Source organism: Myotis myotis, unplaced genomic scaffold, assembly GCF_014108235.1.
Source record: "Myotis myotis isolate mMyoMyo1 unplaced genomic scaffold, mMyoMyo1.p scaffold_m19_p_13, whole genome shotgun sequence".
In the NCBI taxonomy this organism is placed as follows: domain Eukaryota; kingdom Metazoa; phylum Chordata; class Mammalia; order Chiroptera; family Vespertilionidae; genus Myotis; species Myotis myotis.
In genome coordinates, this window is record NW_023416317.1 from 51921587 (window position 1) to 51937443 (window position 15857).

General features: G+C 45.1%; 1 protein-coding gene across 2 annotated transcripts; it reads left to right on the top strand.

Annotated features, from left to right (window-relative positions):
- Positions 1–3843: 3843 nt before the first annotated feature.
- On the top strand, positions 3844–13494 carry ZNF621 (zinc finger protein 621). Of its 2 annotated transcripts, none has more exons than XM_036333246.1 (6): positions 3844–3937; positions 4536–4620; positions 7055–7123; positions 8177–8303; positions 8878–8985; positions 10766–13494. In XM_036333246.1, exons 3-6 carry the CDS (start codon positions 7121–7123, stop codon positions 11842–11844), a joined length of 1317 nt encoding a protein of 438 aa, XP_036189139.1. In that variant the 5' UTR covers positions 3844–3937; positions 4536–4620; positions 7055–7120; the 3' UTR covers positions 11845–13494. The 2 variants fall into 2 exon arrangements, with proteins under 2 accessions (XP_036189139.1, XP_036189140.1); XM_036333247.1 differs by having other exon boundaries at positions 3854–3905.
- The last annotated feature ends 2363 nt before the right edge of the window (positions 13495–15857 follow it).

Sequence of the window (15857 nt, forward strand, 5' to 3'; positions counted from 1 at the left end):
AACTGTATGCCTCTGTTCCTATAACTCTGTGTAACTGGAATGCCCACTTCTCTCCTGTCCCAGTAAGATGTTTAATTCAGGCTCTTGGCTTCCCCAAATTCTCTGAGCCCTTGTTTCCCCAACATGAACTTTCTTTCCAGTTAGAAAAGACTAAAGAACAAATCTCAAAACTTACAAACATGAAAGGAATGTAAGTTTCTAGACTGAAAGGCTATACTAAGTGCCCAGCAAGACTGATTAGAATACCAGGTTTGAAGAGATCCTAAAAAGTATCTAGAGAGAAAAAACAAAAAATCAGGGGGAAAAAAAATGGCATCCCATTTCTCAGTAGTAACCTTGAAAGTTAGGTGACTACGGTGCATGCCTTCAAAATTCTAAGGGAAAATCATTTCGTCCAGAATTAAAGACATTTCAGACCCTTTAAATCTTAAAACTTGTATGTCCCATGTATCTCTCTTCAGATGTGCAACATTAAACAAGGGGTAAACCAGAAAGATAAAGATATATGGGCACCTATTACAATATGAATATTAGAAGTCTCCCAAACTCACCAACAGAGGGGCCTTGTCCATGGGAGCCATCTGCGTCTAGGACATTCTAACAGAGTTCAGACTTTCCGAGACCGACCTCCGGTGCAGCCCACCCACAGTACTTTCTACTCTGAAGTTCCTCTTGACCACTCAATTGCTGTCTGTGCCTTTGCAAAAGTTGGGGTGTGTGTACTCTGAATCAGATGCAAGATGCTATCTGTCTTAAATTTATCCATCTCATTGCTGTTCCAAGTGACCTCACAGCCGGAACATTTCTTAGCAACTTCATCTAGTTTTTTTTTTTTCCACTCAGGGAATTAGCTACCACTTTGGCAGACAGCTTGACGGCCCACTGCAGGAAGCAGAGGGTTAAGTTACAGAAACTCGATGCTAATTTCTTTATCTGTAAAATAGGGATGACAATCTACCTCATAGTTCTGTGTTGAGGATTAGCTGCATTAATACATGTAGAAGTGCTTAGCACAGTGGCTGGAGCATAATAAACAAAAATGTTATTTATTGGAATGTGATTGATATGTTTTGACTTACGTATACACCAATGAAACAATCACCACAAGATAATAAGTGGCCAAACCTCCCAAATTTTCCTTATGCCCCTGTAATTCTCCCTCCTGGCTCCCCACAGGGAACCACTGATGTGCTTTCTGTCACTTTGCCTTCATTTTCCTTTTCTAGGATTTTATATGAATGTTGCCACACTAGGTACTTTTCTCTGGTCCAGTGTCTTTCACTTGGAATAATTATTTTGCGGTTCACCCATGTTGCATACATCAGTGGTTCATTCCTTTTTATTTCTGAGTAGTATTGCACTATGGATATATCACAGTTTGTCCATTCACCTCTTCATGGCCATTTGGGTTGTTTCTAGTTTCTGGTTGTTACATATAAAACTTCTGTGAACATTTGTGTTCAAGTGTTTGTAAATGTATATGCTTTTATTTATCCTGGTAAATGCCAGGAGTGGAATAGCCAGGTCATAGATAGGTATATTTATGTTTTTAAGAATCTTCAGAATGGTTCTACAAAGTTGTGGCATTTACATTCCCACCATCGTATGAGAGTCCCACTCCTAATACATCTTTGCCTACACTTGATATTTCATTTTAATTTTAACTATTTTGATAAGTGTATGACGCTATCTTATTGAAATTTTAATTTGCATTTCCCTAATGACTAATGCTATTGTGCATATTGTCATGTGCTTACTTACCTTCCATATGTCTTCTTTGGTAAAGTTCATATTTTCTCCCTTTGTTTTAATTGGGTTTTCTTTTTATTGATATGTGAGAGGTCTTTATATACTATTGACACAAGTCCTCTTTCATAGATGTGATTTCCAAATATTTTCTCCCTGCTTGTGGTTTGTCTTTTCATTCTCTTAACAGTAGCTTTTGAAGAGCAGATTTCAATATTGATGAGGTCCAATTTTTCAGTTCTTTTATGGATTGTGCTTTCAGTGTCATATATAAGAAATATTTGCCTTACCCAAGTTTATAAAGGCTTTTTTCTATTTTTCCTTCCTGTTTTTATAGTTTAAAATTTTACATTTAGATCTATCACCTGTTTTGTACAGGGTGTGAGGTATGGACCTAAGTTCCTCCCCCCTTCCCTTTTTAAATGGATCACCTATTGTAGCACCATTTTTTGAAAGCATGGTTCCTTCTCTTCTGAATTGCCTTTGCACCATTGTCACAAATCAGTTGTCCCTGTCTGTGTTGGCCCAGCACTAGATTCGGTTTTGTTGCACTGATCTGTTTGTTTATTTTGATGCCATTAACATACTGCCTTAATTAAAGCCATGTAGTGTCAATCATTCTACTTTGGTTTTTGCCAAAGTTGTTTAGGCCATTCTAGGTCCTTTGCATTTCCATGTGAGTTTTAGAATCATTTTGTCTATTTCTACAAAACACATTCTAGGATTTTGTATTGAATCTATAGATCAGTTTTGGAATAACTGACATTGTAACCATTTAGATAGTCTTTTGACTTGTGAACATTGTAAATGTATTCATTTGTTTAGATCTTAATTTCTTTTAGCAGTGTTTTATTCATTTATTTAGATCTTAATTTCTTTTACTGTTTAGGTCTTTTATATGTTTTCTCAGACTTATGTCTAAATATTTCATATTTTTGATGCTCTAATAAATAGTAAATTACTAATTTTCATTGATGGTATACAGAAATATAATTATTGTATTTTGATCTTTTAGCCTGCAACCTTGCACAACTCACTTATTAGTTCTAGTGACATTTGTAGATTCCATAGGCTTTTGTAACATTGACAAAGCCTTTTACGTCTTTTCCAATTTTGGATGCATTTTCTTTTTCTTGACTTATTGCATGGGCTAGTGGCTGGGGATAGTGTGTTTTCCTGTTCCAGACTTTAATTTGATCCATGAGTAGATTCCTTGACAGCTGCAAAGACTAACGTTTCCCGTCTCTCCTGATTCACCTTGCCATGTAGCTGCCTCTGGGTCAGTGCTTCCTTGCACTCTGTCCCTCTGGTAAAGCTGTTCTGGGAAAGAACAGGACTAAGCCATTTAATATAGGGCATGTCCTGTACACACAGGATGCCTGGCAACCTTAGTCACCATTATTTTGGTTGTTAAATGAATCTGCTCTAAAGGTCCCCCACAGGTCTAGTCTAGGTCCTAGGAAGGAGGGGGCAGGTGGAAACAGAGACATAGAAGCATAGGACAGACTGACAAATTTCAGAGGGAAGATGGGTGGGTAAGTGGGTAGAGATTAAGCAAAGAACTTACATGCAGAACCCATGGACACAGACAATAGTGTGGTGAAGGCCTGGGAGGCGGTGTGGGGTGGAGGGGGTTAATGGGGAAAAAAGGGTGACATTGTAATACTTTGATCAATAAAGTTAAATTTAAAAATAAAAAGGCAGGTGGGAACCATGGTTTAGGAAACCCAGGCAGGATCCTTGGCTTAGGCCCCTAAGAGATGACAAACAGGAGCCATCCCCCCACACCTGCACAGCCCAGGTGACCCACGGAGTAACGGCGGCCGACAGCCGGTGGGGCAGTCCGTCACCTGCGGCCCCGCTGGGCCTAGAGGCCGAGGTCTGAGCGCAGCGAGGCTGTATCCGAGCCGCGACGCCCCAGTCCCAAGCTTGCAACAAGGGTCGCAGCTGGCAGGGCCCCCCGACCCCCACCAGCGACGGGCGGCGCGGGCAGGGACCCGCCCCCAGCCCCACCCCTTTCGCGGCCGGCCCGGTCACGTGGGGGCGGGCGCCGGGACCACCGAGACGGCCGGCCTCCGGCTGCCTAGAGGGGCGCTGGGCGCACGCGCTCGCTTCCGCGTCGGCGTTTAGCCGCCAGCTTTACGCGGTTCGGCGAGGAGGTGTGTGCATCCCAGCGAGTGCTCCGTGCCAGGTCCGCCCGGTGCCGGCCCCCTCACTTTCCCTGGCGCCCCGAGCTCGGTCCCGTTGGTGGCTCGCGCCTCCCTGACCCGGGTCCGGGCCTCGCAGACGCCGCCGAGGGGGCTGCGCGGCCTCCGGAGCCCGAGCCCAGCCCCTGCCCAGCGCAGCGCGACCCTCTTTCCCACCCCAACAGCCTCCGGCGCCGCTGCTGAGTGTCCGTGTTGGGTCCCTGCTTCCCTGCCGTTTCTGTGTTTGGGGTCTGGGCCAGCATCACCCCCTAGAGCGCCGTTTTACTCTTTATCCGCAGCCAGGCACCCTGTCCCGCCTTTCCACAGGCACCTTTTGTGGGTCCATGTCATGGTCCCTGTAAGAGCTTCTTTGGGGTTTTAGGTGACTCTAGGGGCTCGCCTCGTCTCGGATCTCACCGCCCGCCGTGCAGGGCTCAGCAGCCCTGGGACGGGGCGGGCAGGGGCGGGCCTGGCTGAGGTCCAGGCGAGCACTTCCCGAGAAGGTGGGGGCGACCAGCCGGAGGGGCCTGGAGAGCCTCCTGCCCGTGCTGCTGCGGGAGGTGCAGACCTGAGCTCCCGCACTCATGGCTCGTCTTCTCTTAGCTTCTAAGGTTCTTGCTTTTCCACACCCAGAAGACAGTGCCCGAAGCCAGGGACACCAGCCATGCGCCAAACAACTGGGCCTCAGGTGAGCCGAGCTTCCTTTCCGTCTGTTAAAAAGCACATGAGCGCCCGGCCGGTGTCGCTCAGTGGTTGAGCGCGGGCCTTATGAACCAGGAGGTCAGGCTCCAGGAGGTCACGGTTGGATTCCCCATGAGGCCCCTCCCCGGCCCCTGCCCAGCCCCTGCCCAGGTTGTGGACTCGATCCCTGGTGGGGGACGAGCAGGAGGCAGCCCATCAATGATTCTCCTTTTTTTTTTTTTTTTTTTTTAATATATTTTATTGATTTTTTTACAGAGAGGAAGGGGGTGGGATAGAGAGTTAAAAACATCGACGAGAGAGAAACATCGATGAGCTGCCTCCTGCACGCCCCCTACTGGGGATGTGCCTGAAACCAAGGTACATGCCCTTGATCAGAATCGAACCTGGGACCCTTGAGTCCGCAGGCCGACGCTCTATCCACTGAGCCAAACCGGTTAGGGTGATTCTCTCTCATCCTTGATGTTTCTGCCTCTCTTTCCCTCTCCCTTCTCTCTGAAATCAATACAAATTTATTTATTTTTAAAATCACAGTAGCTCTCAGTGGATCAGGAAAGGACCCAGAAGGCCTCAGGGGGCCAGGCTCTGGCTTTCTCTTTGAGTGAATGGAGGAAATGAGACTTTTGTGTATAGAGAGGGATGCATTTGGGTGTGTAGGTTTAAGTGTAAAAGGGGGACCCAAGCCTAGAAATTCTCCTTCACTGTGGAAATCTAGATCATGTTCTACAAAGAAAAGTCACCTGCTGAGGTCAGAGAAATTCTTCATTGAAGAGATTGCCCCACAAATTGGAGACGTATCCCAGAGAGACCAGCATTGTTCCTCCCATACGCACTTTCTAAATGCTGGGTGCATAGTATTGAATAATGCAGACAAGTTCCTTGTTCTCATTAGCCAAATAGACGGTCTGCAAACAGATACACAAGTTAATACCATAATTACATGTTGTGAAAGCACAATGCTTCTCAGGCGTGTGGTCCACTGGCTGTGTGGGCATCACCTGGGAGCTCATTAGAATTGCAGAGTCTTGGGCCCCATCCTAGACTCTGTCAGACTGGGGAGGAGGATAGCGGGGCCGGGAATCTGCTGTGAAAGCCCTTCAGGGGATTTTTATATACCTTCTCAAATTCGAGACACCTCAAGGAAGCTACCTCTCCAGGGGAGGCCTCCTAGAGGTAGGATCTCATGTCAAGGATGCGATAGAAAGTCTTGGGAACTGCAGAAGAGAGAACTTTCCAGAGAGAAAGACAGCCAATGCAAACCCCCTGTAGTGGGGGGTGGGGGTGAGGGGAACTGGGTGGACTTTAGAAACGGGAAGTCAGAGAAAGTTGTTCAGTGTGAGATGGGGGACGTAGGCACATGTCTGGTAGGTCCCTATGAAGACTTCGGTTTCTACTCTGGGTTCACTGGGAAAGCACCAAAGAATTTTAAAAAGGGGAGGTGACATGGTTAGATTTATCTATTTAAAAGATTTTCCGTGGTGGTGAGTTGTTTGTGGAAGGGTATTGGTCAGTTGCATATTGTAGATCAGGTAAGAGATTAAGTATTGCCTTTTTCATTTGTAATTAGACTTCATTTTTTAGAGAAGTTTTAGTTTCATAGCAAAATTGAGCAGAAACAGGAGATCCCATGTCCTTCCTGCCTCCACACATGCATAGCCTCCCCCCATTATCATTGTCCCCCATCAGAGTGGTACATTAGTTAAAATTGATGAACATGCATTGATGCATCATAATCATCCAGAGTCCATAGTTTGCATTAGGGTTCACTTTTTTTTTGTTATTTTTTAAAAAATATTTTTATTGATTTCAGAAAGGAAGGGAGAGGGAGAGAAAGATAGGAACATCAATGATGAGAGAATAATTGATTGGCTGCCTCCTTCAAGCCCCCTACTGGGGATGGAGCCCGTAACCCCGGCATATACCCTGACCAGGAATCGTACTGTGACCTCCTGGTTCATAGGTTGATGCTTAACCATTCGGCCACACCTGCTGAGCAGGTTCATTCTTGGTGTTTTACATATTATGGGTTACAAACGTATGTGACATGTTTCCACCATTATAGCATCGTACAGAGTGTTTTCATAGTCCTAAAAATTCTTTGGGCTCTACTTATTCATCCCTCCCTGGAAACCATTGATCTTTTCAACTATTGAAATTGTTTTGCCTTTTTCAGAATGCCAAATAGTTGGAATTATATTGTATAGGCTTTTCAGATGGGTTTCTTTCACTTAGTCATATTCATTTAAGGTTCCTCTATGACTTTTCACGGCTTGATAGCTTCTTTCATTTTAGTGTTGAGTAATAAATATTCCCTTGTCTGGATGTACCACAGTTTGTTTTAGACACTTACCTACTAAGGACATTGTGGTTGCTTCCAAGTCTTGGCAATTATGAGTAAAGCTGCTGTAAACTTCTGTGTGCAGGTTTTTGTGTGGACATAAACTTTCAGCTCATTTGGGACGACACCAAGGACGTGATTGCTGGATCATATGGTAAGAGGATGTTTAGTTTTGTAAGAAACTGCCAAACTGTCTTCCAGAGTGGCTGTACCATTTTGCATCCCCACCAGCAATGAGTGAGAGCTCCTCTTCCACTCTTCCAGCATTTGGTTGTCAGTGTTCTGTTCTAGATTTGGCTATTCTGATAGATGTGTATCTCATTGTTTTAATTTGCATTTCCCAGATGACATATGATATTAAAGATCTTATCATATAATTATTTGCCATCTGTGTGTCTTTTTAAAAAAAAAAATATTTTTATTGATTTAAGAGAGGAAGGGAGAGAGAGATAGGAACATCAGTGGATCTATGCCCAGAGACAGGGCACTGCCAACCTTGTTTGAATACAGGTGGTTCAGAGAAGAGACGAACAGGCAGGTTATGGGTTTTCTTCAACAGAGCTAGCTTTTTGATAAAGTAAGAAGGTATGAAAAGAAATTTGCAAAATGCTGGAAAAGCTTTTTTAAAAAAATATATTTTTATTGATTTCAGAGAGTAAGGGAGAGGGAGAGAGAGATAGAAACATCAATGATGAGAGAGAATCACCGATCAGCTGCCTCCTGCACGACCCCTTTGGGGGAATCGAGCCCACAACCTGATCATATATGCCCTTGACCGGCCTCGAACCTGGGACCCTTCAGTCCGCAGGCTGATGCACTATACACTGAACCAAACCAGCTAGGGCTGTGCGTGCGTACTTTACATGGGCGGAGACGGGGTGAGTGGCAACTACCTGTAGTGGTTAATGTATAGAAAATAAGGTGACCAGAGTATGGAGTACTTGAGATAGGAGGTGCCAGAGGGACAGATCCACGGGGTTGATGCAGTTACCAGGCAGAGAGCCCCAGATGCCAGGCTATGAGATTAGGATGACTTAGAGCTGAACAGATGGGAGTGCGTTGGGGTTCCATGTTTGAAGTGGAATGACTGGCTGAAGGCGATCTTGATAGAGCAGACCTACCACGGAGCTCAGAGTTGGGGACCTGCAGTTCAGGCTGCCTCCTTCTGCCCCTCACTCAGAGCTTGAGCAGGAACCTGTTGTTCCAGGAGTCTGTGACCTTTGAGGACGTGGCTGTGTACTTCACCCAGAATCAATGGGCCAGCCTGGACCCTGTGCAGAGGGCCCTGTACAGGGACGTGATGCTGGAGAACTATGCAAATGTGGCCGCCCTGGGTAGGTCCCTCTCATTGGCTCTTCGTGATAGTTTGACATCATTCTCAGATATTTGGGGACTCTAGTAGCCCTTGGGTTTGATGACTCTGTGGGGGAGTTCTGCAGTCCCAGCCTTTGGAGATGCTGGGTGGGGAGATCCTGGTGCCCTTTGGTTTTGAAACTGGACTTCCTTACACCTCAGGGAGGAGTGAGATTCTGGGCACTGAGTGGAAGGACTTCCTGGTGCCCTGGGTGACCTGTTCCTCCATCCTTCCATTGTCCTGGGGTTGTGGGTCCTCCTCTCTGAGGAGAGTCTCCCAGTATATCAGTGCATATATCCTTCCTGAGGGGCTTTCCTTTCTAATAGCCAGGGCAGGGTTGAAATTTCCTTGGAGAACGGCTGTCTCCCTGTAATTCCTTTAAGAGCCCATCCACTTTAAGCCCATCCTCAGAACCCTTGGCTGGCTCCCTTGGTCTCCGAGGCGGTCCATTTCTCTCCCCTCCCAACAAGCCCATTAGGAGCTGGGCCAAGAGAGATCTCAGGAAGAGGTCTGAACGTCTCCCTCGACTTGTCTGTCTTTTTTTCTTACTGAAGTGGCATTTCCAGCCCCCAAGCCTGATCTGATCTCCCAGCTGGAGAGAGGGAGTGCACCCTGGGGCCCCGATCCTTGGGAAGCAGAGGTTTTGCGAGGCATCTGTCCAGGTGAGTAAGAGAATACAGCAGTTTCTGGCTTGGCCTTCCCGGTTTACTGGAAATGTTTCTTCTGCAGCAGAAAACAAAGCTCCCTGTTGTCCATCAGGCAGTAGTCGGTGCACTCTGACCTCCTCTGAGTTCCAGCCCCGAGCTCAGAGAGACCAGTCCCCGGAGTCCGTGGCCACACACCGCCTGCACACACGTGTGGCCGTGCTCCTGCAGAAAGCTGTGACCCAGGAGCTCCTGAAGCACTTTCTTTCTCACAGAGGAAATATTTAATTTCATGCCAGTTTTCATGGCAGCAGAGGAGTAGGGTTTTTGCCATATTTTAAGGAAAATTTGATTCTGTGGGTCAAACTGATTTCTTTGTGCCACAGCTGTGGATTTTATTTTATTTTGCCTTTATTGGTGCAGTTTAAAGATTCCTAAGCCATAATATTTGGGTTTATATTGTATTTGTCCTATATGGGGTTGCATAGGAGAAGGCAAGGCACATTCCCCCACCACGGCACCCAGCACATACACACAGCCTCTAATTTCCCCGAGACTGCTTCCCAGTCCTGGGAGCTTTTCATTACTTGGTTTGCTTTCCTTTCGAAAGAAGGTTCAGGCCTCACTTCTCACACATACTGGGATTTTGTAAGTAACGGTTCGTTTAGCATGATGCCACTGTGGCCTGCAGTTCTCCAACTTCTGTTCCAGCTGACTTTCTGGAGGAATCTTTTATCTCAGGGTATTACGTGGAACATTCAAAAATGGAATTTATTAGGCCATTATTTAGAATTTAGAATTCGGGTGGTTTCCTGGCCTATGAGGGCGGGGGGGCATTATGATCTGTTGTTTGCTCACTTGTGTTCCCAGCCTGCTCCGCCTCGTCATGCTAGAGCTGACCTCAGAGCAGTCTCACTGGTCTTTTTCCTCTTCTGGGTCTCTCTCTTTAAAAAATGTTCCATTTTTGCTGATCCCTCTTATCTGTCCTTTTCTTTTCTCTGTCCCCCCTCATGCCTTCTTTCCTTCCCATTCTTTTTATTTTTTTATTTTTACTGATTTTTTAAAATCCTCACCCAAGGATATTTTTCCATTGATTTTTTAAAAAAATATATTTTTATTGATTACAGAGAGGAATGGAGAGGGGAGAGAGAGATAGAGACATCAATGATGAGAGAGAATCATTGACTGGCTGCCTCCTGCGTGCCCCCTAATGGGCAACCCTGGCATGTGCCCTTGACCATAATGGAATCTGAGACCCTTCAGTCCACAGGCTGACGCTCTGTCCACTGAGCCAAACCAGCAAGGGCCCATTTATTTTTAGAGAGTGGAAGTAAGAGGGAAAGACAGAGTAATGTTGATGTGAGAGAAACACATTGGTTGGTTGCCTTTTCTACGAGCCCCAACCAGGACCCGGGCCAGGGAGGAGCCTGCAACCAAGTTATGTGCCCTTGACCAGAATCAAATCAGGGATCATTTGGTCCTCAGGCCGATGCTCTATCCACTGGCTAGGGCTCCTGTTCATTCTTGAAGTTCTCATTCTGCCCATTTCACCTGCCTTAGTGATCCCCACCCCCAACTCCAGCCTTCCTTACAGGAGGCACATCCTGTTTCCAATGTCATTACAGTTTTACTATTTTACTACTTTTCTTTTTCTCTCCTGTCCTCCTCTATGGATGCTTATAGCCATTTTATGGGTATATTTTTAAAAAATCACATCCTACAAGAGAGAATTAGGATCCCTGGATTCTGCTTTCTGTCCAGCTCAGTAATTTGGAGTGCTCATGGTTGCTTTGGTCAGGTGACGAGTCCTGGATCAAGGATGAAGAGCCTGCCGTAAAGCAGGAAGCATCCGGAGAACCAGAGCGGCTCCGAGTGCCGGGAGGTGGACTCAGAAATGTTTCTCAACGCCTTGAATTTAAAAGCACGGCCACGTGGCCCACTTTCAGCCTGAACCCGAATCTCATACTTCGAGGGGGAATGAAGTTCTATGAGTGCAAAGAATGTGGGAAAATCTTCAGGTACAACTCAAGGCTCATTCGGCATCAGATGAGCCACACCAGGGAGAAGCCCTTCAAATGTAAGGAATGCAGCAAAGCTTTCAAGTCCAGCTATGACTGCATTATACACGAGAAGAACCACTTTGGGGAAGGGCCCTATGAATGTAAGGAGTGTGGCAAAGGTTTGAGTTCCAACACAGCCTTGACTCAGCATCAGAGGATCCACACGGGGGAGAAGCCCTACAAGTGCAAGGAGTGCGGCAAGGCCTTCCGCAGGAATGCAGCCTACCTTCAGCATCAGCGCCTACACACGGGGGAGAAAATCTATAAGTGCAAGGAATGCTGGAAAGCCTTTGGTTGTAGGTCACTTTTCATTGTCCACCAGAGAACTCATACTGGGGAGAAGCCCTACCAGTGTAAGGAGTGTGGCAAGGCGTTCACACAGAAGGTGGCCTCCATTCAGCACCAGAGGGTGCACACTGGAGAGAGGCCTTATGAGTGTAAGGTGTGTGGGAAAGCCTTCAGATGGTACAGCAGTTTTGTTCAGCATCAGAAATTGCACCCCGTGGAGAAGAAACCCGTCCTGGCGAGTCCCCAGTGCCCCTCTTCAGCCTTGTCGCCGGGTCCTCTCCAGAGCCTGTGCTTGGCTCCCGCTGTGGCCACCCCCTCGATGACCTTCCCGCAGGCTGTGCTCCTTCCTACCTCTGGGCCTTTGTTCGTGCTGCTGCCCACATCTGGAATGCCTTCGCCACCTGTCCAACTAGTGCAGGTCTTCCCGGGCCTTGCTCCCACTGTCAAGCCTTCCCCGGTTCATCTCGCCTCTCGTGAGCTTTATCTTGCCACGCCCGTGGCGCTCACGCCCAGCAAATCTCCAACCTAATTGGAGTTTCATTTGTATTTTTTTCCTCACCTGACATGTGTTTCAGCACACACTGCATTGTAATCTATATATTTAAAGATTGTGTTTATGTAGTATGTTGTCTTTTCTTCGGGGGATGGAAATACTTGATCTTTGCCTTGGCCCCTTTCTGGCTTGAATAGTCATGGCTGTATCTGTGGGGGTGCTGGTCGGACACTGTGGTGCTAGAGAAGTTTGGGAGAGAGCACATCCCTGTGTTAGGCCATTAGAGAGAAGCAACCTGAGAGAAATGGAGGAGAGCAGAGAATTGTAGTAAATTTGCAACAACAGACTTTAGAAGTGAGTGCAGATTGTTGAGAATAGTTCGAGATGGTGTAGTAATGCAGTTGAAGTTGCATTGTCCTCGCTCGGATCATCGAGGATCTCATACATCTATGCCAAAGCTCGTGTGAGATAACCAGTTTGATTCTCTGCCTTCCCCCAGACCAGTGTCCGTGGTGGAGAGACTGAGAAGCAGGCTGGCAGAGACCAACAGGGAACATCAGCAGACCTGAACCTAAAGTGTTAACTGTTCCTTAGAGACAAAGCTATTCAAGATAAAGTGGTGCTTCCCTAACACTAGTGAGATTCACCACAGTTGATGCCACATCGGTGGGACCATTAAACAAATCCACTTATTCATTCTCTTAAGAATATTGGGTATCTACTGTGTGCCAGGCACCGTAGGAAAACCAGGGAAATGATGGTGGATGTCTTCACCCTCCTGAATCTTAGTTATTTGTGGAAGAAAGTGGGACAGATACTTTAACAAATTATTCAAATGTGAAGGAAATGTGTGGGGTGTTGTGCGAGAATCCAGGAAAAAGGAGGCCTGAGGGAATAGCAAAGGTCCTGAAGTAGGAAGACACATGGCTCATCTCAGATGCTAAAGGAAATCCAGTCTGGCGGGGGTAATAAGTGAGGGATGGAGAAAATAGTATAACACAGTCGTTTTACTAGCTCAACTCACTCATTACACAGAGATTCTTCAAAGTCCCCTCTAAAGCAAAGAAATGTGGCCCAAATATTTTACCCAAGCATTTTATTTTCTATCTTCATATGTACGTACGTAAAGTTTCCTAACTCATTCCAAAGTAAGTTGCAGGCATCATACACTTCGCCCCTGACTTCTTCAGCTGTATCTCCTGAGAATTTAAGGCAATCCTTCCACATAATCACAATAGCACTCTCACACCCAAGAAAATTACCACAATGTGGGGGTACCATCTAATTTACAGTCCATTAAAAAATCTCTCCTGATTTCCTCTGTACCTTTTCTAAAGCTGATTTTTTTCCCCAATCCAAGATCCAATGAAGGTTTCCCATGGATTTGATTGTTACATCTCTTCTAGAACAGTCCCCTGATTAAAAACAAAATGATACTGACTTTTTAAACGTTTCTTTACATATACTGAGGTATATTTTACACTAAATGAGTCACCCGTTTCAGGTATACAATTCAATGATTTTTTTAGTAACATTAAACATGACCATAAATCAGTTTGTTTTCATGCAGTAAGGTCCCTCCTGCCCAAGCAACCACTAATCTACTTTTTGTCTCCATAAATCTTTTTATGAACTGTTTCTATTTTTTTATTAAAAATTTTTTTTTAAAATTGATTTCAGAGAGGAAGGAAGAGGGAGAGAGAGATAGATGAATGATAAGAATCTGATCAGCTGCCTCCTGTATGCCCTCTACTGGGGATTGAACCCACAACCCAGGCATGTGCCCTGACCGGGCCAGTGACCTGGTTCATAGGTTGATGCTCAACCACTGAGCCACACTGTCTGGACAACAGTTTCTATTTTTAAAAAGTGCCTTTGGGCTTTCTAGTTATAATATGATGTCCATGCTTAGCTGTTACTTCCCAGCCCTGACCCTGGAATCAACCATTTCTCCAAGGAGTCCAGATGTGGGACATGGTATTTAGAAACCAAGAGCTGGGGACCAGATGTGGTATCTTGAACATGGATGTCCTGAGGCTGGGATTTGTACATGTCAGCTAGTTCAGGGCTGGGGGGCTGTTGGACATTCACCTGGCTTTCATGTGAAAATGCAAAATGAATGATCAGATGGATCTCTGCGATCTTGGTGCTAAAATATGACAAGAGGCATTGATTTTTGGTTCTTATTTGAATTTGTCGCCATTATGATGTGTGTGTGTGTGTGTGTGTGTGTAAGAAAAGAGTAAATCTATGATTGGCTGCCATGTCTAATTCATTCGATTTCCAAATAACTGACAGAGTGCCTGAATGTTGAAAGCTTCAATAAGTGCTTTTTAAATAAATTACCAAAGCATCTTTGTATAAATGGTTATTGCCTTCATCATAATTCATATATACCTCGCCTCCTCAAATAATTCAATTTGTTTCTGTTGAGATGTAGTTTAATGTCACCAGAGGGCTAAGCAATATAGAGATTCATGAGCTATAAATTGTAAAAGAGGCCCCATTATGTATTAAAATACATCGTAATATCTGTGGATCAGTTTATAAATTGAAGAAATGATTGCCATAATTATAGGATTACAGCAAAAGTTATCTTAAAATAATTAGTGTATATTGGTAGATAAATGTTGGTCGCTAGCAAAAGGGAAGTGAGCGATGTGAGGAGCAGTAAGTTTAGTCTTTGTTAGTGCAGAAAGGGGCAAACTTCAGCATTGTTTATGAACTTTTACCTGTGCCTAGATTTTAAGCAAGTGGCATTTAAAAAATATATTTTTATTGATTTCAGAGGTAGAAACATTAATGATGAGAGAGAATCATTGATTGGCTGCTTCCTGCACGCCCCACACCGGGGACTGACCCCACAACTGGGCATGTGCCCTGACTAGGAATCGAACTGTGACCTCCTGGTTCATAGGTCGACACTCAACCACTGAGCCACGCCAGCCAGGTGAGAAAGTGGCATTTCTAAGGAAGAGTGAAATTGTCATCTTAGAGAGCACAGCAAGCATTAGCCATGGAAGCAAAGGGAAAAGAACAAGATGGTTGGAGTTATTTCAGTTCCTAGCTGGATGCATATATACCCCGCCTCCTCAAATAGTTCAATTTGTTTCTATTGAGATTGACTTGAGCGGTCTTCTGATCTTTCTGGGATGTTAGTAATCCAGAGAGGGGACTGAGCCCTGTTCAGGTCTCCACCCTCATTTTCACCCCATTTGACAAAAGATTCACACAGTCCCCAGTTGTTTCCACATTTGGTCCTCCTCCTCCTCTTTCTCTTCCTCCTCCTCTAGCCTCTCTAGCTAGCTATCTGGCTATCTCTAAATACTTCCATGGGTATATCCAAGAACAAGAATCTTTTCTTAATGTAACTTCAATGTAGTTATCAAATTCATGAAATTTAACACGGATCTAATACTGTTTCTTACTTTATATTCAGATTTTGCCAACTATCCCATTAATGTTGCTTACAGCTATCTGTATTTCTAATTCAGGACCACAGATTACATTTAGTTCTCATGTCTTTCTGGGGCCTTTTGATTTAGAACACGTCCTCACCCTGCCTTTGTCTTGCATGACTTCGACTTTACCTAATTTGGGTTTGTCTAATGTTTCCTCATTATTAGGTTCAGATTATGCATTTTGGCCCCAATATCCCAGAAGGGATAATGTGTCCTCAGTACATCTTATCTTGAGGCATACCTTGTGGGTTGATTTCATTATTGAAAATAAGGACATTGAGCATTTAGTTAAGGTGGTGTTGATTAGATTTTCCACTGTCAAATTACTCTTTTCCCTTTTGTGGTTAATAGGTACTTTTGTGGGAGGTATTTGAGTTTATGTAAATATACTCCTTAGCAAACTCTCACCTAGTCTTGCCTGAGTCATACCCTAATTTCTAAATGGAGGTGGTATGGATCTATCAGCATCATCTGTGAAGCAGAAGACAGCACCTGGATCCAGTTTCATGATTTTATTAAATTATCCTTGGCAGGTGAAACGGCTGCAGAGCGCCAGCATGCTTCACACTCTTTATTCAGTAGACTGGC